The 25,708-nt window shown below is 38.6% G+C and overlaps 2 protein-coding genes across 4 annotated transcripts in view; one reads left to right on the forward strand and one right to left on the reverse strand.

Annotated features, from left to right (window-relative positions):
• Positions 1-1,278: 1,278 nt before the first annotated feature.
• On the reverse strand, positions 1,279-19,319 carry LOC137391200 (uncharacterized). The gene is made up of 7 exons (XM_068077591.1): positions 19,225-19,319; positions 13,002-13,134; positions 10,930-11,081; positions 7,073-7,225; positions 6,525-6,646; positions 5,559-5,737; positions 1,279-2,203 (listed from the first exon to the last, which is right to left on the reverse strand). Exons 2-7 carry the CDS (start codon positions 13,115-13,117, stop codon positions 2,071-2,073), a joined length of 855 nt encoding a protein of 284 aa, XP_067933692.1. The 5' UTR covers positions 13,118-13,134; positions 19,225-19,319; the 3' UTR covers positions 1,279-2,070.
• Positions 19,320-19,811: 492 nt separating this feature from the next.
• LOC137391832 (transcriptional repressor NF-X1-like) overlaps positions 19,812-25,708 on the forward strand; it is a 42,220-nt gene continuing 36,323 nt past the window's right edge. For 2 of the 3 annotated variants that reach the window (XM_068078370.1, XM_068078372.1), the window contains exon 1: positions 19,812-19,878. The gene's annotated coding sequence lies outside the window, so the exon portion shown is untranslated. Of the gene's footprint in view, positions 19,895-25,708 lie in introns of all 3 variants that reach the window. The other variant, XM_068078371.1, reaches the window with a different exon arrangement.

Below are 25,708 nucleotides of genomic sequence, written 5' to 3' on the forward strand. Positions count from 1 at the left end.
GAAAGAAATGAAAAAGAATTCATACTACTCAAAGAAATGAACTCAAGATGGTAAAACCTTGCCAAGCTGACCTGTTCAGCTACCCACTACAGCTATAAACTAATATAGTTTTCGTAACTGTATGACATTCAATCAGGAGGACAAGATGGTCCTTCAAAACATTAATGTAATTTTAACACATTGACTAGCTGTGTGAACGACAGTTTGTTTTTGGTCATGTTGATATTGCGGGACTGACCTGTTAATCAAAAAAAGAAAAGATTGAAAAAGACCGGTTTAATTTTAACCTAAATATATATTAACAGAAAAGTATATGATTGACAAACTTGGTTTAAAAACATGAAATATCTGTAATAAAATTAAGGCTTTGCCAGTGACTAGCGCCACAGCAACCTACACACAGAAAATACTCTACACCTGTCCCGGTATTACTCCCATTTTATTGACCAAAAACAAAGCAAACCTTTATTTTTAGTCATTTATTTAAAAAAGCTGTAATGCATGCCTGGCTTGTAGTGGAAGAGAAGCACTCAGAATTCTACAAACCTGGCATGACTTGCAACTCGTCACTTCTACCAGCAGGTATTTCAAACATTTGTTATGACAATTTTTATTTTAGCTCCAATAAAAAGGTTTTGCAAATAATAGCTGCATATAGTAGCTTATAAAACCTGCCATAATTTTTGATGAATGCAGTGTCAGCAATATCAACATGGTTATCTGCTACATTTATTTTTAGAGATGACAAGATAGAGCAATACTAGGGAACCACAGCGTAGAATGATTTTATCAGTCCATAGCAAATATCACCACTAGTTAAACACCCCGCTGCAAAGCAAAAATGACCGAGATGATATCCACTAACCACAAAAACCATACCATATACAAAGCTACAAATGCCTACCTGTGAATACCAAGTTCCCTTCCAGTGATCACCACTCCACTACCTCCTAGTGTTTTCGCACCCTCTATTATACGCACTGTTTATTGTACTACGCAAGAACTGCTGGTAGCTTTTAGAAAGCTCAGATAGAAACAGATGATAAAACTTAATTCATCAAGCCAACACTAATTCAACTATGATAAGAGTTAAATCTTAAAGAGTTAGACTTAAGATATCGCTGAGCGATTAGTTTTTATTCGAAGAGAAATGCAGATTATAGGTCGAAGTCAGAAAGGAAGTCAGGTGACAAACCAAATTTTCGTCTCAAAGATTTAAACATCATCTGATAGAGATATCAGCAGCCAGAAAAAGTGATAAACTTGTATTTCAGAATCCATGATCGAACAGAGAAATGAAATAGGTGAATACACAAGTTGTAACGTTTATGTTTATTAGCACTGCAGTTTATTATTGAGTGGAACAAGAGAGACACGAGCCACTAGACTACATACATTGTATCCGAGCGAGTAAAATCAAGCATAAATACAAAAACTAGATTTCATAAAAATTAAATGCAACAGCCGCTATTTACTACTGAACCTCTCCCTATGACAATATGAAGAATATAATATAATATATTTCTGTGCAAATAAGAATAAAATGTAAACTAACAAAGAAGAGCTTGAAGGAAGCACAATAAGCGTAACAAGATTGATGACATTTCTCAACTGAACATTTATCAAATGCACTGAAGCCCGAGTACAGGATAGGCAGAAAGGCCACATCAAACAAATAATATTTATAAGATAAATTGCACATTTATTCCAAAAACTAGTAGTCTGGCTAGTGACTTCTGACAAAGATAATCAACATAGTTCAGATTCTAATGTAAACATATCGTTTTAGGCATGAAACTGTAAAAATAGATAAATTTTACTTTTACAGTTTCATGCCATTGGATCTCTAGTTTAGAAAAAACGTTTTCCAGAGATTGTAGTTAAGAAACGTCAACAAAAACTTCCATCACTGTGACCCTGCTCGCTTTGATATGCATTAGTAGAGAATGAGAGTCAATACAAATGACACAAAGTGTCGTTCAAGTAAATTACAGTATAGGAGGTACAGATAACTCCCGTATAACACACAACCATAGATGTATAACAGATTGAAATGCACGGCCCTAGAGGTCACCCAAAGGTACTGTTGAGTCTCCAGTCATATTCGTTGTATAAAACCTGGCCAGCACCGACAGACAATATACCTTGCAAAAGTAGCGCTAGCTCTGAGTGTTTTGGTTCGTCTAGGTATGGCAACATCCACCTACAAGCACATAGAGGTGACTGTTACAACTCGTTGGTAATAAACATAGCCTTCAAGTGTGATGCCAAGGGATGACAACTCTGCATTCAGTTGCTACTAGTTGTATTAGGTGCAATAGAGGAATAGATATGAAAACCAACCAAAAGCTGATATGGTCACCATGCAAAGTCAAGTACAGTGCACCCTCAGGATATGATTTTAATCCGTTCCAGTGTTGGCATCGTATGGTGAAAAAAATGTATGGAGAAGTGTAAAAGCCATAGTAATTATATAATGCAAACATTCCCTGGTGAAAATCATCAAAATTTTATACAAGTACTGTACATATTAAAAACTAGTAACAAAATAGTATGTTAACCTTAGTAACTATAATTACCTACAGTAACTTTAGTATTTTAGTGTATTTGTTGGTTATGATCAGCATTAAAATGTAATGCTGCAATGTGCTATGTGCAGTACTTACGGTGGGAAGTTGTTACCTTCAAGACAGACGTACATATGACAAACTCTGAATTCACTTTAAATAAGTTTAGCTTATTAAACACACACACTTGAAGCTAAGTTTTAGTATGTTTTTACAATTATTTTACTGAATTTCAACTTTTTATCACCAAAGTTTTATCACCTATTACATAGTTTCTAGCTTCGTTTTCAATATAATTTTAGCTGCTTTCATTAAAACCTTTTTCAACTTAATTCAGCAAGAGAGCCCGGAACAATGCTGTTTTCATAATGAAATGGATTTTTGTTAACAGGTTAAGAGAAGTTGTTTGACCACTGACCTTCTGTTTGAAGGAATCGCAACACAAACTTTGCTACTGGTTTTGAAAAATATTACCGTTTTACACATGAGAATTGCTGAACTGAGAGAAATCGGTCATTGCGTCTCTTTCAGGCATTGTGAAAATGTTTTCGCCGAAGAACAGTTTGGCGTCTTTGCTATTAAAGACGTATGTAAAAAGCACGCCAACTGCCAAATTTGAACTCGGGCAAAATTTTTGTTAAATTCGTATGGTGAAATAAGATTCTTACGGTGAGGTGAAAAAATCGTCATGTTCCATTTGATAAGGTGAAAAAATCTTATATCAGGGTGATCGTATCCTGAGGGCGCACTGCATATAGCCAATAAATGCACTTCAACCTCATGAAGTAGTTATTATTAGCTGCATTAGCAAGGACAGCAAACAAAGCCTTGGCGGGAACTCTAGTTGGAGGCTGGAGGTGGGCTGGGCCTGGGTGGTGGTAAAAGGTGAATTTACACCAAGCCATTGAGATGTAACTTGTGTGGTCAAACCACTTGAGCACACCATGACAATTTAAATATTTACAATTTTTTCATAATGCAAATTTTAACGCGCGATTTGATTATTGCTGGTGATATCTAAAACCAGCAACAGGTATCTGCAATTAAACATCGAATCACTTATAGGAAAAGGAGTTAACGGCTGATATGTCCTAGCCAATTTAACAAATAATTATAAATGATTTAGAATACGGGTATGAAAATATGGTGATATAAGAAAACAACTGAACAAGAATGTGGCCATGATAAATCAATCAATGAAGGTTTCGACGCTCAGTTAAAAAGCTACAATCCGTTGATGCTCAACTCTTTAACCCAACAATCCATTTTATATGTCGACAGACCAAACCTTTTGTGTAAAATCATCTACAACCAACCTAATCAACAATTACACCGAATCTAATTGCATATAAAGTTTCATTCAATACTTTAAATATAGCACATTTTTCAAAATAAACCAACATGATCCCAGGATGAAATATGAGAACACAATAAAACAAAAATATTTAGAACTTTCCAAAATAATAGCAACACAAATAACACTAAAATCTTTAATTGTAGTTGATAAAGATAACATATACAGTCAAACATGGATAACTCGTCCACGGATAGCTCGAACACATGGTTAATTCGAACATTTCCTTCGGTCCGTTCCCACGTAATGATAAATTGCTATAGATAACTCGAACTTAACACTGTTAATTCGAACTGTTTTTTTGCCCAACAGCTACCGAAACGGTTGTTTTCGCTTTAGAAAATCACTTTATTCAAAGCCATAGAGGTAAACTTCATCTTTTCGTAATTCATAAGCGTCGTTATTACCACCATCGGCAAAATATTTTTGTCAACGACTTTTCTAAAAGTTTGGTGAAATTTGATTTATACTGCGAGACGATGAATAGCACGGGCTAGCCGGGTCACGCGCGCAAGAATTTTCGCCACGCACATACAAAACAAAAATCGCATGTTGTTTTGTATGTGCGTGGCAAAAATCCTTGAGTGCGTGACTCGGCTAGCCTGTGATGAATAGTTTTCCGACGTTGATTCCGTGTTGAATCAACGTCGGAATGTTGAATGCTTAAAACGTCTTAAAAATGTTGTAATTAAACGTATACGTTGTCTGAGCTACAAAAAACTATTCATCGTTTGACCTAAACACAGAATACGTGTGTACATTCAATAAGTATCTATTAAAAAAGTGTGAGTGATATAGAATGTACCGTAAAACCTCGTAAAACTTCTAATTGAACTGCCTCGGAGTGTTGCTCTTAACGAATCCCAGGTAAAGTAAGGTAATCTACATAAACTTCAAGAAAAAACGGCAAAATTGATCGTGGGTAAAACCCCAAAAGAAAAAAATGTCTTTTCTTTTGAGCATTTCAACAACGATCAAGTTTTGCCAATGTCAATCTGAAAAACGTCCTGGCAATAACATCACCTCAAACAACAAACCAATCTCAAGTGATAGAAAAATCTCTATACTTTTTCATGAAAACGTTTTAAACTTTACATTAGAAGCATTTAATTTGAAACAAGCCATTTGTGCTTTTGATTTATATTATAGTTTGTATATGTACATGTATCTACTAATAAATAAGTAAATATATGGACTTGTGACAGTGCTCTGATAACTTGAACGCTCTGATAATTCGAACACTTTTGCTCGGTCCCTTGAAGTTCGAGTTATCCATGTTTGACTGTATGTGTATTTAAAAATTGTGGCAAATGTTGCTGGATAGATTACAAAAAGATAAAAAAAATGACTTAAGCCTAGGGTTCAAAAAGGGAGGGATATAGAATAGATGCTCGCTTTTTTAACCCTAGGCGTAAAGAATATTTATTTATTCCAATCATAGAATAGAATGGAATCATAGAATAGATGAATAGACAAGTCTGCAGGCTACAGAGGCAGATAGGAAAGAGTGAGATCATTTGCGCGCTAAGGGTGGACTGAAGTTGAAACTATTGCCAACTGGATAAACTAAAAGAGCCGAGGAAACAAATAGCGAGTCCAACTTCCCTTTTTAAATGAATCTTAAATGTGTCACCTACTTGACTGCAGCGATGTCGTTGCTCCCGAAATCACTGCCATACCATTCGAAGAGCTTAGACACATACACTTCCTCATTTTTAGGAAGGACAATAACTTCCTGATTGCAAAAAAGTTTTGTAGCTGCATCCAGTGCCTTGTCCAGGTTCTCTGCATCGTAGGCGGATATCGCTGGACAGGACTGAAATAAAAGACATCCTTCATCACACCGCACATGACATATCCTACTAGGCAATGGCATTGGGTATGAGAAAGTGGAATTACAAAAGTTGAGAAGATATGGTAAAGATTACAAGTAGGATATGTAATTGAACTAGCCGAATGTCCGGGTTGCGCGATTATTAAAAACAGCTTATAAACAGTGGCAGGTAATGTAGTTGCTCGCCACTTGCCATTGGTCTGGCACATTGCCAAAGACTAATTTGAGTATGCTACTATTGGTATTGCTAAACTTACTAATATAAGTCGTTAGAGCAAGCTTTAATCACGTTGCATAATGCTACATAGCATTATGAGCATTATGGAGCATTATGAGCATTATGGAGCCATTATGTCGGTTAAAATAAACATAATGGCTCATAATGCCTCTGATTTCTATGCATCTTATGTAGTCTAATTGGTAAGATATTTACCTGACAAATGGGAGGTTCCGAGATCAAAGCCAGCATGAAGCATATATTTTATTTTAATACCTATAGCTGGACACACCGAAGTACAGACAGATGAATCTTTGCAAATACAGGACTAGGAGAAGACAATTTTAATGCTAAGAAGTCTTACTCGCATGTAACTCCAATATACACAAGCTCACTATCACAACGCTTTAAAATGAACGGACTTAAATAGCAACTTCTAAATGCCATCAGCATGCATGTTTAGAAGGGGATAGCTTTGAAAAGAGGCTTGAAGAGGGCAACTCATAAAATGACAGTGGGATCAATATCAGTCTAGTTAAATTAATCCCTCACCTTGGCACCGCAGTTGAGGGCAAAATGTATTCTAGGGTCAAGCGTGTCAAGGGCGTATTTCACTCTAACATCTCCCTCTGGGAAATATGTTGGCTTGACACTTGCAGGATGAGACCGGTTGGCTAACATAAAAAACAGTGGCATCTCAAATTTGAACATGCCTTGCGCTGGATGCCATACTAGAGGGAACTTATAGTATTCGTAAAGTATTCATAAGGAATAATTTGCATTTGTGTGGCGTATTGAGAACTCAACCAAGATAAAATGACAGTAATGTCTATAATATTTGTACATGCAGCTGAATAAATCAACAGCCTGTAGAGTTACCATCTGATAAAGGTAGCGAACATCAAGCTAAAAACTACTAGTAAGTAACAGCAAATAGTAAAAAAATCTAGAAACATGCTATTCTGTTAGCGTTCAATGTGAAATATTTAGTATTATACTTTATTTTCGATAGTTCATAAAAAATCGTTAAATAAAACAAAAAAGGCATCATTTTCTATCTGAAACTGTACACTTATTTATCGAGAAAAGACAAGTCTAACCTCTTAGAATTCCATGCTCAATGTCATCAAGCGAGAAGACATGCGCCCCAATTTGGTAGCACGTGATCTCCCAGAACTTCTGCACTTTGAGTACTGAGTCAGGCAGCTCTGCCATGGACACTATGCCATGAATAGTGAGAGTGTTGTAGACATCTTGGCAGAATTTTAAGAGAAATATACTAGCATATCAAAGATGAAGGGATTAGATCTATTTTGTCCATATAGCCTTTCTTATAGAATATTTTAGAACTGCTCCTATGTACATAAATGTCAAGGTGATCTATGAGTAACTCACTGCACACCTACTCATCTATTGATGGATCAATGATTTCCTCTCCTGAGTAATTTAATAACCTTCTGATATAATTTTCACTGTCATTTTCATGGTGCTAAAGATTGAAAATTTTAATAATATTGAGAGCTAAATTGAACCTTCAATTGCGAGTGAAAATTGAATCTGGAAACCCATAGAAACAGACTAAAATTATCTTACAGCTAATCCCTATACAGCACCACATTCAACTGTAAATATATGAATTCAAGCAGTAAACCATAACAATCGAATAATAAGGCGTAAATATGACTGCAGCGAGTGCTTTACTGGAGCTCTAGCTGAAAGTGTTAACAATATATATGTCTACAGAATAATTACATTTAATTATTGTAAGTGACAGCACTTGGTCACATGATAATTGTAAGTGACAGCGCTTGGTCACATGATAATTGTAAGTGACAGCACTTGGTCACATGATTATTGCATGTGACAGCACTTGGTCACATGATAATTGTAAGTGACAGCACTTGGTCACATGATAATTGTAAGTGACAGCACTTGGTCACATGATAATTGTAAGTGACAGCACTTGCTCACATGATAATTGTAAGTGACAGCACTTGGTCACATGATAATTGTAAGCATTGTGAGTGACACAATAAATATCAGAATTGTAAAAGTACTAAAGATTTGTAGATCTCACACTATCATAGCACACACTTATCTTTTGGTCAGTGACGCGATCAGAAGCAAATAGAACTCACTTAAAATGATATTGGAAAAAATCAAGCACATGCATTGACATGCATTACCCAAGTATCTATAGGTTTGACTTGGTTTGTCGAGGTAACTATGTTCCCAATAGAAATTAACTTCCAATAAAACAATAAATTTTAAAATTTGCATGTGGCTTCCTAAGATACTTCCCTTGGTTTTCGGGCCAAAAGGATTTTGGGTTCACCAGGCCTAAGGGGAGTTAAAGGTGGAAAAACATTTTGTTTAGTGAATGACATCTGCATATATACATGTATGTCTGTATATATAGATATATATGTTTACATGTTTACACAAATACAGCATATGGACAGATACCGCAGTTGGAAGGAGTGTCTGCTGATATTCGTGAGGTCCAAGGTTTGATCCTCACTTGATGCTGTATTTTCCAGCAGTCCCTTACTTATACGTACAGTATTATGTTTGTGACCTACACTGTATAGCGTGGTCGCTCATTCAAACAAGGGTGGAGAAAAGTGGGCTACTCGTAGTCTCTAGGTAAATTAAATGGATGAACTAAACTTGGGCTGATAACATAGATCATCATGCGGTGCGAGATGGGAGGATGTGATAGTGTGGATAGAGATGCGCCTTGAATTGCGTTTGCATTGCTGAGAATGGATGATAATATGACTGTCCACTGAGCAAGAATTCAATAACACAAAAAGTGATTACCCCTAAATAGTTTAAGCACCCTCCGCACATTTGTCATTTTATAGAAAAGCTCTATCCTGAATACTTCAGGCATCAAAAACAAAGCATTAAAGCATTGTTTATCTTACATCTTTGTTTGTACTACTAGAATAAAACACTAATAGTTAGAAATTCAAGTTTTATTTTTTACCCAGGCAATATCTGGTGTGTCTGTTTGTAGTATATCTAACGCAACTATAATGCAACAGATAATTTATTAGCACAAACTAAACAGCTTTATTTTACTAGGCTAGCTGATACATGTACACAAACTAACTAGCGTCTATTCGCAAGGCACAGCATGTTCCTATAAAAAACTAGAACTTGTTCACAAAATAGATCGAATAAATGAGCTAGCAATTCTGTTCTTTAGAATCCTGGCAAGTTAAGAGCAATAAAACACAGTTTTTAGACAGTTTAGTCAGATGAAAGATTAGAGCTCTTCATATTAATATCCGAAAGTGTATCAAAGTCTTTAAATATAATGTTTGCTTGGGCGCCTAGAATACTCATCCAAGTTATATTTGTATAACATACCCTAAGAAGTAGTAGAGAGGAATTGCCAAGCCTACAGGCCATAACTAACATTCACGCAGCAGCAAGTCGTCCTATTATTCTTCTTCAGTAATTAGTTATAAAATAGTTAATAGTATTGATTATCTTGTAATGATTATTAATATCGTAATTATCTTACTTAATTATCTTATTAATTTAATAATTATATTAATCACTAATCAAAATTACTGATTAATTATTGTATTGGACTCTACACTTGAAGCAATTTTCAACTTGCGACCTTCATAATTTTCGAAATAACAGTTTTGAAAGTGAAAAAGCTAGAGAAAAATAAGAGGCAAATGTGAGAAAAAAAAAACAATAAAACATATAGGCCAGGTAAGTTAGTTTAAGCTTTAGTCGAAGTAAAAAGAAGTTCTATAGTGTATTTTTATCACTAGCCACAGCTGCAAACTTACGCACTGCCTATCTGTAAGATCTAGTAACTTCAGTAATTCAATTTTCATGTATAATTTAGTTTTTCTATATAGCTTTATATAATGTATATATGTTTTACTAGTATGTGTAATGTACAGGTGTATTCGCAGGTTTTTGTACTGAGGAAATCGTTTAACTAGTTTACAGGAGAATTTGCTCCAGCGTGTGATGAATCTAACATATGAAGCAGCTTTTAAAAGAAACTTTGTATGAGGATATTTTATCATATGACATAAAACATTATAGAAGAGCCACTTATCTCTATCATTTTTTACTCCACGAGTGTTTTTTATAATTTTACAAAGTCACATTTCTGAAGATAAGTTAGGCGTATCAGTAAATATTTAAGCAATGGTGTGGTTCATGGTCTTTTTCAGCTCAAACGAGTCGTTTACTTTATTAGGTTACAAATCTTTATACAGTTTTCTCTTCGAAGACATGTTTATTTTGAGACCGCGATCAAATTTATCGAATACTACCAAATGTTTCTAAATGTTACTGAATTTGTAGACAAACAGAAGAATATAAAATACAAGCAGGCTCAATATGTTCCTATGTTACATTATCAGTATGTTCCTATGTTACATGTACATTATCAGTATGTTCCTATGTTACCTTATCAGTGTGTTCCTATGTTACATTATCAGTATGTTCCTATGTTACCTTATCAGTGTGTTCCTATGTTACATTATCAGTATTTTCCTATGTTACCTTATCAGTATGTTCCTATGTTCCATTATCAGTATGTTCCTATGTTACCTTATCAGTGTGTTCCTATGTTACATTATCAGTATTTTCCTATGTTACCTTATCAGTATGTTCCTATGTTACATTATCAGTATGTTTCTATGTTACCTTATCAGTGTGTTCCTATGTTACATTATCAGTATGTTCCTATGTTACCTTATCAGTGTGTTCCTATGTTACATTATCAGTATGTTCCTGTGTTACCTTATCAGTATGTTCCTATGTTACCTTATCAGTATGTTCCCAGACTACATTATCAATATAGTCCCAGGCTACATTATCAATATGTTCCCAGGCTACATTATCAACATGTTCCCAGGCTACATTATCAATATGTTCCCAGGCTACATTATCAATATGTACGTGTAAAGGATACTAATAAAAAATGCTTTTCTCTCATCTTTACTATAGCTCTCGAGATCCACTGAGGTTAGCTGGTTGGTCAAAGCTTCAAAGTCAGCGTAAAGCTGGCTTGATCTGATACGCACATAATCTACACCGTCAGCCATCGTAAACTCGCCTTTAATTCTAAACGAAGGTGACAAACTCTCATACAGAATGGTCTATAACACAACATCATAATTGGATTTATAACACACCATCACAATTAGATTTATAACACAACATCATAATTGGATTTATAACACAACATCATAATTGGATTTATAACACAACATCATAATTAGATTTATAGCACAACATCATAATTGGATTTATAACACAACATCATAATTGGATTTATAACACAACATCATAATTGGATTTATAACACAACATCATAATTGGATTTATAACACAACATCATAATTGGATTTATAACACAACATCATAATTGGATTTATAACACAACATCATAATTGGATTTATAACACAACATCATAATTGGATTTATAACACACCATCATAATTAGATTTATAACACAACATCATAATTGGATTTATAACACAACATCATAATTGGATTTATAACACAACATCCTAATTGGATTTATAACACAACATCATAATTGGATTTATAACAAAACATCATAATTGGATTTATAACACAACATCATAATTGGATTTATAACACACCATCATAATTAGATTTACAACACAACATCATAATTGGATTTATAACACAACATCATAATTTCTAACTGGATTTAGGAAACATACTGCAACATGCAATGGTGATAGTTCTAGAATAGTGATGATGGTATTTTACTATTCTCTCAATATAACATGCAGCCTGACAGCAAACTATTTAGTAGTATGTCAGTTAAAGCGCAAACCGGAGAGGTCGAGAGGTTTTCTCCTTAAAAACTGTCTACAAAGATCACATGACTGTTAGAATGAAACTCTGGTATACAAAACCAACCACGTTCCTCGATGCAACAGCCGGTCTAAAGTTGAAGAGCATTAATGTCGAGATGAGAGCGTTTCCGTAGCCAACAGGCGCTATGCAAAAAATACTGAAGACACAAGCAAAATTTTTGTCCTTGATTTTTATAAAACCAATCGTCATGACGGTTGTAATATAAATTGTACATGTTTTTAGTTTTTGTGTGTAATATTTTCTTTCAAAAATAATGTTTATGATAATTTTTATTGTAAGTCAAACTATTATCTTTTGAACTATATTATCCGACAATCGGCTAGCTGATCGTGACAAAGTGGCAAGCGAAAGTAGCAGATATGAAGCGCTCCGTATCTACATGAAGTCGTTAGTGATCATCGCTAGTGTCAGTCGCAAGGTCAATACGCGTGAACTTACTCAGTATTTTGTCAGTGTACTTCATTATTTACACGAATTAAATTTATCTCAACGTATAAGCTTTACATTGACCTACTCTAACAAGTAGAATTGTAATGGCATCGAAGCATATATGCATGAAAACATACCTGAATGTAACTAATTACATATGAGATGACTTACTGTCAAGTAGGCCTACTGAGCAGAAGTCAACCTAGCGCTGATTTAGAGAGTAGTATCAACTGTTATCAACTGTTTCAGTGTTTACAGTTGTCTGCCCATTTTGAAATCCACTCATCAAAAAGCTCCCATTTAAAAAAAGCTTGATACTTTGACCCTGATAATGTATGAAATCTTGAGCCACTGATTAGTGATCTAACAAAACCTCCCCTCTATTTTACAACACTTAATGCCAGCCCTGACTGTCAACATATACTTCAACGTAAGAAACGGATCTCCATCTCACCTACTTTTACAGCATTGTCAACTAGGGCCTACATTGTTGTGTTTTATCCGTTATTCTACGACTGAGTACAACTAAATACGTGCTTTTACTTGGACTAGCATTGGAACCCTCCATAGGTTAGTAGCGGTTTCCAGAATAAATGTTTATAAGGTTACACTCACAGCTGCGGGTCAGTTATGGCAGTTTAATAAGCATACAGCCTGCATAAACCCATAGTAATTGTAGTGAGATCTGATTCAGAACATACTTCTTAATCAGCTTCTGGAGCGCCCGCGAAAGTTCCATATCCTCCGCGAGTGTCGACTTCGCTTCAGCTGAACTACCCGAGTCTTTCACTGGCTTGTTGAGAATCCTCACAGACATATTCGTAGTTCCAGTGTCTAGAATATAAAGAAGAAATATAATAAATGGATCACATGATCGATTTAGGAGTTGAGTTCGCTGAAGAGTTGGTGTGTGCACAGTGGCACACACTGTGCTAACAGTGTGTGCCACTGCAAGCTATTAATACTTGACAGCTGTACAGAGTTGGTGGTGAGTATGTGCCACTGTAAGCTATTAATACTTGACAGCTGTATAGAGTTGGTGGTGTGCCACTGTAAGCTATTAATACTTGACAGCTGTACAGAGTTGGTGGTGAGTGTGTGCCACTGCAAGCTATTAATACTTGACAGCTGTATAGAGTTGGTGGTGAGTGTGTGTCACTGTAAGCTATTAATTCTTGAGAGCTGTACAGAGTTGGTGGTGAGTGTGTGTCACTGTAAGCTATTAATACTTGACAGCTGTACAGAGTTGGTGGTGAGTATGTGCCACTGTAAGCTATAAATACTTGACAGCTGTATAGAGTTGGTGGTGAGTGTGTGCCACTGCAAGCTATTAATACTTGACAGCTGTATAGAGTTGGTGGTGAGTGTGTGTCACTGTAAGCTATTAATTCTTGAGAGCTGTAGAGAGTTGGTGGTGAGTGTGTGTCACTGTAAGCTATTAATACTTGACAGCTGTACAGAGTTGGTGGTGAGTGTGTGCCACTGCAAGCTATTAATACTTGACAGCTGTATAGAGTTGGTGGTGAGTGTGTGTCACTGTAAGCTATTAATTCTTGAGAGCTGTACAGAGTTGGTGGTGAGTGTGTGTGCCACTGTAAGCTATTAATACTTGACAGCTGTACAGAGTTGGTGGTGAGGGTGTGTCACTGTAAGCTATTAATACTGGACAGCTGTACAGAGTTGGTGATGAGTGTGTGCCACTGTAAGCTATTAATACTTGACAGCTGTATAGAGTTGGTGGTGAGTGTGTGTCACTGTAAGCTATTAATACTTGACAGCTGTACAGAGTTGGTGGTGAGGGTGTGTCACTGTAAGCTATTAATACTTGAGAGCTGTACAGAGTTGGTGGTGAGTGTGTGTCACTGTAAGCTATTAATACTTGACAGCTGTACAGAGTTGGTGGTGAGTGTGTGCCGCTGCAAGCTATTAATACTTGACAGCTGTATAGAGTTGGTGGTGAGTGTGTGTCACTGTAAGCTATTAATTCTTGAGAGCTGTACAGAGTTGGTGGTGAGTATGTGCCACTGTAAGCTATTAATTCTTGAGAGCTGTATAGAGTTGGTGGTGAGGGTGTGTCACTGTAAGCTATTAATTCTTGAGAGCTGTACAGAGTTGGTGGTGAGTGTGTGTGCCACTGTAAGCTATTAATACTTGACAGCTGTACAGAGTTGGTGGTGAGTGTGTGTCACTGTAAGCTATTAATACTTGACAGCTGTATAGAGTTGGTGGTGAGGGTGTGTCACTGTAAGCTATTAATACTTGACAGCTGTACAGAGTTGGTGGTGAGTATGTGCCACTGTAAGCTATTAATACTTGACAGCTGTATAGAGTTGGTGGTGAGTGTGTGTCACTGTAAGCTATTAATTCTTGAGAGCTGTACAGAGTTGGTGGTGAGTGTGTGTGCCACTGTAAGCTATTAATACTTGACAGCTGTACAGAGTTGGTGATGAGTATGTGCCACTGTAAGCTATAAATACTTGACAGCTGTACAAAGACAGTTGATCGCTCAGAAGGCACACCATTACATGTGAAGATCTTTGTCCATATCTAAATGTGTGAAACTAATCACTGTTCACAAAACCTTTTTATTACTTTTGCTTTCTGTTTGCAGACGTACAAAGTTAATCGGTTACGATATTTGGTTCTCATGTCAAACTATCGTGTTGGAAGTAATATTCTTGTAACAATTCTTGTATCTCAATTAATTTGAACTGCAGCTTAAAAATGTAACATGTAACAATACAACAAATGCACCATGTGTAAAAACTAAACGCAAAAAAACTAAATATAATCAATAGAATTAGGTTTTTATTGTCTGTCCAGTTTTAAAATAAAAGCAAGCATATTGAGGTGTAGCCTTGGTGATGAAGGAGATGTACAGCGCTTGTTAGAGGTGGTGATAGAGATATGAAGGCTAGCTTAGAACACTTGAACTTAACACTAACATACCTTATGTATAGTCTTTGATTTTGTAATGTAAACTTTTTACAGGTTATATTTAAAAATCCCGTCTAGCTTTTTTACTTTCACTAGTTTCAAGGTTTCTTCTTTCTCCTCACGACAACTTCTAGGACTTTTTAAAAGAATTTATCCAAAGATGTTTGCACATTTTTTTAATCCCTTGTTGTTTTAGTTCTAAGAAAAATAAATTACATATTTCCTATCCTGCCCACTACACTACCTTTGCCCTAGTCTTCTTGGGATTATTGATCATAAAACTGAAGAAGAAGCTGAAGCATTGTTTAAAGGTTGACTTGCAACAAAATTCACATTACAGTTATTTGGTATTAAAAGATTCACCATGTCTTACTCTGTTGTGTTGTAGGTGCAAAATATGTGGAAATGTGATTGCAAGTTCTTAAAAGCTCAAAAACGAGCAGTTGAAGAATTGCTGTATCCAGTTAGCCCATAATCTATGGAAAACACTGTATCCAGTTAGCCCATAATCTATGGAAAACACTGGCAGAATGTCACTACATTCTCTTTGCATGCAATCATGGCAGTCTACCAAGTAGAGAGCCATCAGTAGTTGTTATATCAGTTAAGGTCCCTCCCTAATTATTGGTTCATAGTATGTGTGGGCCTTTCTATAGATCTATAACGTAAAATAATTTTAAATGGTTAAAATACTGTGGTATGTTGACAACTTGACATTGCATTGACATATAAATGTTAATTTGGAAGTTCTGAGAAACAAGTGCAAAATATCCTAAAACCACAATTGAGATATAAGAGCGGTTTAATAAGAATAAAATGAATTGTCATCTTTCAGCATTCCAAAAGCCTGCACAACAATATTCTGGCACAATATATGACAACTTGGCCATCATGAAAGTATCAGCTAGTTGATTGATGATAACGAGCAAGCGCTTGGATTTTGCTAAATATACTGGTAGCTGTACCGAATAAATGCATAGCCTCCTACACGGTAATAAAAGCACAGCCAGGAAGTGGTACGATAGTGTTGCTACCATATTATCTGTGCCATAGATTAAGGGATGCATTAACTAAACCAGCAAACGCATTCTTACTAATCCCATCTAAGTTCAACATATAACTGTCTTCAAACAGCTTTGTAACTAAATTAACAATTTGACATTCTGTATTGCAGAGTGACAATAGAATAATTTGTCTTCACAAAAACACTTTCGAGTGTTTTTGTGAAAAATGTACCCCAAATTCAATTAATTGAGCAAACAGGTTACTAGTTACACGCTTTCAAAGAGTTCTTATATTCAGATTTTCATAAGGGTTCGTCTATGTATATAGATCTTGGCTGTGAATGTTTAGGTGAACTCTTTCAGAACACAAACATTATTTATAGACTTGCAATATCAGAGAAATACAGCATAATGATCTGCCTTAAGGGTCTGGAAAGAGAGAGGGATATAGAGCAAAAAGTTTAAAATCAAATGCCCTTTTTGTCACCGGTAACCTTTCCAGACATCAAGCGCGACCCCTTGTCCCCTGATCGGATACTCCCGATCACCAGGCCATGGTTGCTCCAATCAGGTCACAAACTTGAGAGGCGTAACAGATGTAGTTTTCAATATTCTTTAACTAGCTTTTACTCGAGATATAAACTGAGATACACAGTTTACTGCAAAGCATGACATAAAACTTGCAAACAAATAATGCTGACATCGAAGCTCAGAAATGATTACCTGGTTACCAACCTTGTGAGCATCATATATACTTTCTTAGATAGCACTATATGTAGCCTACTATGTGGCTTACTATGCTGTGCGTTGGACAAACAAAAAGTAAGTAATCCCTTGCACTTATACACTGATGTTTATTAACTTATAGATATTGTGTAGTAGCCTACATGTGGATTGTTAACATTTTATTCTTGTGTTGGCTATATTAAAACTTAATTTGATTGACAAAAACGCATTTAAGTATTTTAAAACAATTTACCACCTATACCTATCCGCTTACCAAACTTTCTGATCGATACTGGACACTGTATAGGTACGCATACACATCTTGTCTAAAATAGTAAGCTCACCGACAGTGAAATCCACCTTTTATGTTAGTTGTAAACAGCGTTGTGGTGCATTAGAACGGCAATGCATTATTGTAGCACAGTATGCGGTAATTTTTCAGTGCAGTATAATATTTTAATACGCAATAGACATCTACTGCTGCTGCAGTCCTACTGCAAATTGCCCACTGCCATCTGCTGCGCATGTACTTTTATGACGCATTACCTGAAAACAGCAATTCATTCATATTATGAATGTGCTTTCTTCAAAACTTAAAGGTTGACTTGCAACAAAATTCACATTACAGTTATTTGGTATCAAATAATTCACCATGTCTTACTCGGCTGTGTTGAAAGTGCAAAATATGTGGAAATGTGATTACAAGCTCTTAAAAGCTCATAAACGAACAGTTAATCGCAGCCATCACGAAACCGCCGTGGATAGGAATCAGTTTATTTCTCTGACGTAGTCATTACATTTGGTTATTGTTTTGTTACGTGATGTTCTCACGTGAATTAAAAGGCTCAATATAAAACTTCTCGTAGCATTAGTTTATGACAAACACTTCAGGTTTTACCGAAGACCCCGTATCAAATATAGATGCTCGCTACTTGACAGTTTTGTTTCGGCTTGGTCTAATCGTCTAGTCGTAATCTGATCATGTGACCCATACTTTGCGAATAATTTTTGCAGCATTTTTCGACTATCACAGGTGACCAGCAGGCTCGTCATGTTTATCAGACAATGATATGTATTACTTCGAGCTAAGGTTAAAAAATTTTAAACAAATTTTCACAGTAGGTATCACGGTAGGTAATTTTCACGAGATATCATTGCTGAAAGTGCCAGCATTACAATGACGATGAAATAGACGCGTAAGAACAATCGACATGGTTTTATTGAATGCGTGAAGTATATTTGTGAAAATATTTCGATGAATGAGGTTGCGTGAAAGTGTAAACAGAAGCCATCTTGTACAACTACGTCCCATTTGAGCAGTTTTAGAAAGAGATTGTAACCTAAGGCGGTCTCGTGATGGGGCGATTAATTGTTGGTTATTGAGCTTTCAAGAGCTTGTAATCACATTTCCACATATTTTGCACCTACAACACAGCAGAGTAAGACATGTATAGTGAATTTTTTGATACCAAATAACTGTAATGTGAATTTTGTTGCAGGTCAACCTTCAAAACTGCATGTGTATTGCAACTGCGCCTTAATATAAAGTTGATGCTCCGATTGAGCTGACATTGCTGGCTCTCCAAGCGTCTGTACTGCAATAGCACTGTTACAGCACATTGCCTAAAGTTCCAACCACAATCCATGTATGTACGGTATAATGCAGAGGTTCCTAGTGCATCTAAAATGTGAAATGCGCACTAGCAACACTTCCATTGAATCCAGCACTGCACATTGTTCAGTAGGTAATACTACAACTTCATCAACACTGCTTACTGTGCATAACAAAATTGTTGCATGTATACTGCGCAGTTGTAAAAGTACACAACGCAAATGTTCTGCATGACTGTGACATTGTTAGGCTACTACTGGTACTGCACTGCTAATGCAACAACATAGATATCCCAGCAGTAATTTACTGCAACTGTAATAATGCATTTTACATCTGGGCATCCTTGAGTACTTAGAGATGCACAGTTAGAATCTTTTTTGCATCAGTCACAACCCTGGCATTATTGCATTGTACATCCCGTAACATCATTTTACTAAAATGTAGTACAATTAATCACCCGACTTGGTAAAAAAAAGATGCAGCATGAAAACCTGTTTGTCCTCTACGCCGTCCAAACAAAATTTCTTTTCTTCGCTCCTCATAAGGTCGACATTTTCTGTAAAACTAAACTACATTATAAAATCGTGCTAGACAAACGCACCATATCATTAATATTTCCTTCTAATGTTTAAATTTATAGCATACCCAGTAAGAGAATGATTGAGAGTTGATTGTTTCCTTTTAGCCTCAGTTTTGTTCCAAATCGTGAAAAGTCGCCTTGACACACAAAAAACCTTAGCAAATCCTTGAACTTAAAGTATAGCAAAATTTGACAATATGGTGCGGTACGATTAACTTGTCGTGCGCAGACGGTTTTAAACTGTGTATATGTTGCACCACAAATCACTTGAGGTTTTGACGCAGGTTTTAAATTTTGTCATCATAACTATTATCCATTTTACCTTCGGTTGTTATAAATGAAGCTATATTTGTAAGTCAGCGTTCGGTTGATCGACATTTTCGTCGATTAATTTGTTCGCTTCGCCGTACATTTTTCAAATACGAACACACTTCAACAATTGTCTCATTAATAGTCAAATTTACTAATAATTATTGTTTAGTTATTTCTTGATTTGTTCATATGATAAAAACTGTCATTTATGTAAAAAAGATAAAAACAACTTGCGAACTATGATAATAAACCTGAAAAAGTATCTAATTTTTGTTAGGCGAGTAACTGTTTTGCTATTTATTCCAGTCTGCTAGACCGCGGCTTGACCGCAAGTCAACCGTAGGGAAACCCGCTGCATGAATTACAAACGAATTATTGCTTATAGTATTGGTCAATCATCCTTATTAGTACGTATTGTATTTTGTGAGTATGCATTGTATTGCCGTATTATTATTATTATTATTACTGATATTATTATTGTTGCCGTAAAGTAATACTCGCTAATGATGCCACACCCGACCGTCAAGATTATACGGGAGCTACCCTAAGGCTGACTAAGCTGGACCGAAGACTGGCCCTGACGAATTTGGGACCGAACACAGGCCCGTAGAATCAGACCGAATACTGGCCTCGTAGTATCAGACCGAATACTGGCCTCGTAGGATCAGACCGAATACTGGCCTCGTAGGATCAGACCGAATACTGGCCTCGTAGGATCAGACCGAATACTGGCCTCGTAGGATCAGACCGAATACTGGCCTCGTAGGATCAGACCGAATACTGGCCTCGTAGGATCAGACCGAATACTGGCCTCGTAGGATCAGGCCGAATACTGGCCTCGTAGGATCAGACCGAATACTGGCCTCGTAGAATCCGACCGAATACTGGCCTCATAGGATCAGACCGAATACTGGCCTCGTAACCTGGTTGCCGGTATACCCCAACAATGTAACTCCTGAACAAAACTCTTGGAAGTTAGAGTTACTCGGCTTCAGGCATGAAATTATCCAACTATCATTAAATGGCTAGTTCCTATTAGTTGGCAGAACACTTGTCTGGCTGAGGTGGTGCACTAGCGTGGATGCAGCTGTGGTTCGCTGTCTAATACCACATGCCTACGCACAGCGTTACAGACTCACCAAATCTGTCTGTCGTCCCTCGAAGCCTTGTGTGGCTGCAGCTATGAAACGCAGTCTTAAGCCACGGCTTATGAGGAGAAGACAAAACAAATAAAGCTAGTGCTCCCTACTAGATAGTCTGCTATGAATCAATTAACAACACTTTGAGAAAGCGTCAAAGTTTATTCACAAATATCAGCACAAAGCACAACACGAGCAGAACACTCTAACAACACGATTGCATGTTCTTATATACACACAAAAATGGCAAAAACTAAGATAATTGGTTAAAATAATATAGGTCAATTTTACTGACTGTAATTGGTTACACGCATGGATAAGACAGCAAAACGATAAGATCCAGTCAAATCTTACCACAAAAGTTAGCGCAAACAAACAAAACGAGTGTCTATTACCTCCGCTTTACAAGTCCTCTCTCCGATACGCCCGCTTATTACCCATAAATACCGTAAGCTAGTTCTAACATGCTAATTCTAATGCTCCTCCAAAGCGAGTAGTCTTCGCGATCTGACCTGACCCTCGTGATCGACTCGGACTATAGCCTATAGTTCCGAGCTGATTTTTTTCCCAAAGGGCCCTCTTCAGGGCCACCACCTTGTACAAGAGTGTTGTTCATCTGGCTATGAGCGTTTACTTCACTACCCCCAACAAGAACTGAATTCTGTCCCAGAATAGCTACTTCTTTGTCAACCGGAAACATCTCCTGAGCCTTACACAGGTCCAAGTGGAACTCATCTAGGTATCTGGGTCGACGAGACTTCCTCTTTCCTCGGGGTGACTTCCACACCTGCTGTCTCTGAACGGCACTTGCGACCTGGCGGCCTATGTCATGGTTTTCTTGGGTGTCTTCATTTGTATCTGATTGAGCTGGAGTTTCCTCCATTTGCGATTGTTCCCCTCCCTGCCATAGCCGGATACGTCCTTCGTGTTGAACGGATAGCTTGCCATTTCGGCTCATCTCGTAACTCTGATATGGAAGCACTGCCGTAATGTGGTATGGACCAATGTATTTGGGCTGAAGTTTTTGGCCCCTCCCAGTAGGTTTATAGAAGGATTTCAACCATACCTTATCCCCAACCATATATTTTGATGGCTCTTCACTATCTGAGACTCGAGGCATTAGCTGTTCCCTTCGAAGTTTTTCTCCAGCTATTTGTAAACGCTCCTGGAGTTGCTGGGCATAATCTTCTTGCAGCACGGATTCCTCCCGTCCTTCATGGAGTAGATCAGGTGGTAGTCGCGTTTCTCTTCCGAGCATCAAATAATTCGGTGTTTCTTCTGTCATCCGGTGGGGCGTGGCACGTAGGGTTCTCATAATTTGTGGCAAAAGCTCATCCCATTCTCGATGCTCTGAATCACGCAATAGGGCACGCAGGGAATTCCCTACCGTTCGGTTTAATCTTTCTACCACCGAGTTCCCTTGTGGGTGATAAGGTGCCGTCTTGGTCTTCTTACAGTTCCAGAGCTTGCAGCATTCCGCTAGCAGCTGGGACTGAAATTGCGCCCCCTGGTCGCTGTGTAATGTTTCAGGAATGCCGAAATATGAGAACACCCGTTCATCCAGTATTTTAGCCACGGTGGAAGCTTTGCCATCTTTAATCGGAATGGCATCATACCATCTGGTAAAATGGTCTGCCAGCACTAATATTTGCGTATTTCCCGCTTCTGTCTCAGGGAGCGGTCCGCACAAATCTACAGCAACCACTTGCCAAGGCCGGCCTGCCGTTAGATGATTCTTGGGGTGGAAGTGGCGATGGCGAGCTACCTTGGCTTGTTGACACGCTGTACATGACGCCACGAATCTTCGGATGTCTCCAGTCATACCAGGCCAATACCATTTTCGGCGAATAGCTAGTAGGGTTTTGTTGACTCCCAGGTGTGCCTGGTTATGATTTTCAGTCATGATTGGCAACCGCCGTTCCTGAGGGCACACAGTTTGGTAACTTCTATGGCGCCCATCTGGCAATTGGATCCGGAGAGCCCCGTTTGGGCCTATCTCCAAAAATTCTTTTCTTGACCACAATTTGAGAGTTTCTGCCGATGCATGCTTTTCATCAATAGCACCTGCTGATTTCACGGCCTGTAGGACTGGTCCAATGTGTGGGTCAGCCAATTGTTCGGAGGTTATTTTTGACTCTTGAATCTCTGGGTTGTCTAAGGCACTCAACTTAATCTCCCCTGTCAACCTAGCACATTGCTTGCAGTCCTGACACTCTTGGCGACTCAATCCATCAGCGTTGTTGTGCTTGCGACCGGAACGATGAGCCAAGGAAAAGTCGAATTCTGACAGTGTTTCCATCCAACGTGCAAGTTGACCAGTTGGAACAGAGGTTCGTAAAAGCCAGAGAAGTGAGGCATGGTCCGTCCGTATCTCAAACTTCCTGCCGTATAGTTGTGGCCGGAAATGGTTTACTGCCTTGACTATGGCCAGAAGCTCCTTGCGGGTGACACAATAGTTCATTTCTTCCGGGGAAAACATTTTGGAGTAGTAGGCGACAACCTTCTCACCTTCCTTTTGCTTTTGGGAGAGAACAGCTCCAGTTCCCACCTGACTGGCATCTGTGTCCAAAATGAAGGGTAAAGTGTAATCTGGGTAAGCTAAAATAGGAGCTGATGTCAGCTTCTCTTTGAGTATATCAAATGCTCTTTGACAATTTTCATCCCAACGGAAGTTTGCCTCCCGTTTACAAAGTTGACTGAGTGGCCTTTGGAGTTCGGAGAACCCGGCAATAAACCGACGATAGTACCCGCAAGTTCCCAGAAAAGCCCGCACATCAGTCTTGTGCTGCGGTACTGGCCAATTTCTAACAGCTGCAACCTTCTCTTGGTCTGTTGCCACCCCATCTGCACTGACAACATGTCCCAGGTAGTTTACTTGTTTTGCAAAAAGCGTACATTTGCTCGGCTTCAATTTCAGCCCCGCAGCCTTCAGTCGGGTGAATACTTCTTCCAACCTACTGAGATGGCTGTCCAAATCTTTGGAAAACACGATTATATCATCTAGATATATAAGCAGAGTTCGCCAGTGTAGCCCTCGCAGTACTCGTTCCATTAGTCTTTCAAATGTCGATGGAGCTGAGGTTAGTCCAAAGGGGAGGACTTGCCATTCCCACAAACCAGAACGTGTGGCGAAGGCTGCCTTCTCTCGAGCTCCCTTAGCTAGCCCCACCTGCCAATATCCGGATGTCAAGTCCAAGGTGCTAAACAAGCGGCTCCCGCCAAGAGCATCCAGACTGTCGTCTATGCGCGGGAGGGGGTAAGCATCTTTTTGTGTGACCTCATTTAGCTTACGATAGTCGACACAAAAACGCCAACTGCCATCTCTTTTTTTTACCAGCACCACTGGAGAGCTCCATGCACCATGACCTTCCTTGACCAGGCCATGTGCTTTTAGTTCTTCAACTTGCTTTTCAATCTCTTCCTCTTGCACAGGCCCATGTCTATACGGTCTTTGTTTGATAGGCCTAGCTCCAGTGTTGAGATTTATGTCATGTTGTACAACATCCGTTCGACCCAGATCAAATTTCTCTCTGCTAAATACTGCGTGATGTTTGCTGAGCAGATTCCTTGCTTTTACAGATCCTTCTTGATCCAGACCTTCACACCATCTGCAGACAATATCCTCCCAGTTTTTGTCTGGTATGGCTGGGGTGGCCATGTCTAGGCTTTCTATTGCTTGCACTGCTGTACAAACCGCAATCCGTTTGCCCGCAGGAATGGTCACTGGATGATCGCTATAGTTCATCACCCGTATGGGTAAGAGCTGCCCATTAGGGCGGTGCAACGAGCTAGCCACTACCACTCCTGGGGCTGCTTGAGTGGTTTCAATACACCCAGCCCCATGTACCCAGACACGATTTAGTCGGGCCTGTATGACCAATTCTGTTTGCGGAGGAATCCTGCTTGCGTGTCTGGCTTGCACCCCGACCTGTAAGGGTTCTCCCTCTTTTGAGCAACAGCTGACTTTGATGCCATCGCATTGGAACTGGCAAGTTTTAAAGTCGATTGAGCTGTCATGTTCCTGGAAAAAGTTGAGCCCCAATAAGGCGTGGTTGTTGATGTCCGCCACCCAGAATGGTGCACTTACTTGTAGACGACCCAGCTTAAAGGTTAGTGTTGTGACCCCATCTAACCGGATCTCCTCCCCATTAGCGAGCACCCCGCGACCTCGGGTGGGCGATACCGGTGTGTAACAACTTCGTGGCAAGGTCTCCAGCACCGCGGTTGGAATGACGGATTGTGTACAACCACTGTCGAGTAGCATGGGCATAGTTTTGTTCTCAAACCTGGTAGGAACAAATAGAGCAGATGTGTGCCCTCCAATGTTAAATACAATGGTTTGCCTGATAGGGTCCTGTTCAGCAGGGCTCAGGCTTGACCCTGCTGAACATTGCCATTTTCCGCTTGCAGCTTTGGGGCTGGTCTAGGCATGGTCGGACAACTCCTGGCCATATGCCCAGTCTTTTGGCAACGGTAGCATGTAATTGGTGTACGCCTGGGCTGTATCTGTGTTAAGGCAGCGCTCAGCTGCTTTTGCATTTGTGCCTGCGAAGCTACCATTTGCTCAATTAAGGCGGCCTGAGCTGCAACTTCCTTCCGCAGGCAACTCACTTCATCTGTCTCGACCTGGTTTATGCGATTGGGTCCTCCAAAATTTAGCTCCCCAAACGACTGTACAAGCTCAACCACCTCTTCATAACTGTCAGGAGTACGATGGCGCAGCTCCCATGAAAGCGGCTGACATCCCGATGGCAACGCATTGGTAAGTTCCTTAATGGCTCTTTTCTCTTGCTGTGTATCATCCAGCTCTGGAAAAGCTTTTTCTACCAATTTGCGCACATAAGCAGCAAATTCATGAACATTGTCATTCGCCTTCCACTTCAATGATTTCAATAGCTTCACTGCGCTATCTTCCCTCAAACGGTAGCGGGAGGTTAACTGAGTACACATCCCCTCGAAGGATGTTGCTGTTAGTCCCTTTTTAGCAGGCCCCGATATCGCCATCTGAAATCTAATAGCAGCTTCTGGCTCCTCCCACTGCATTAACTGTGCAACTCGCGTGAACTGGTGTATAAATGTATCGACATCAGAGGTTCCA

Source organism: Watersipora subatra, chromosome 3 (assembly GCF_963576615.1).
Source record: "Watersipora subatra chromosome 3, tzWatSuba1.1, whole genome shotgun sequence".
Classification (NCBI taxonomy): Eukaryota; Metazoa; Bryozoa; class Gymnolaemata; order Cheilostomatida; family Watersiporidae; genus Watersipora; species Watersipora subatra.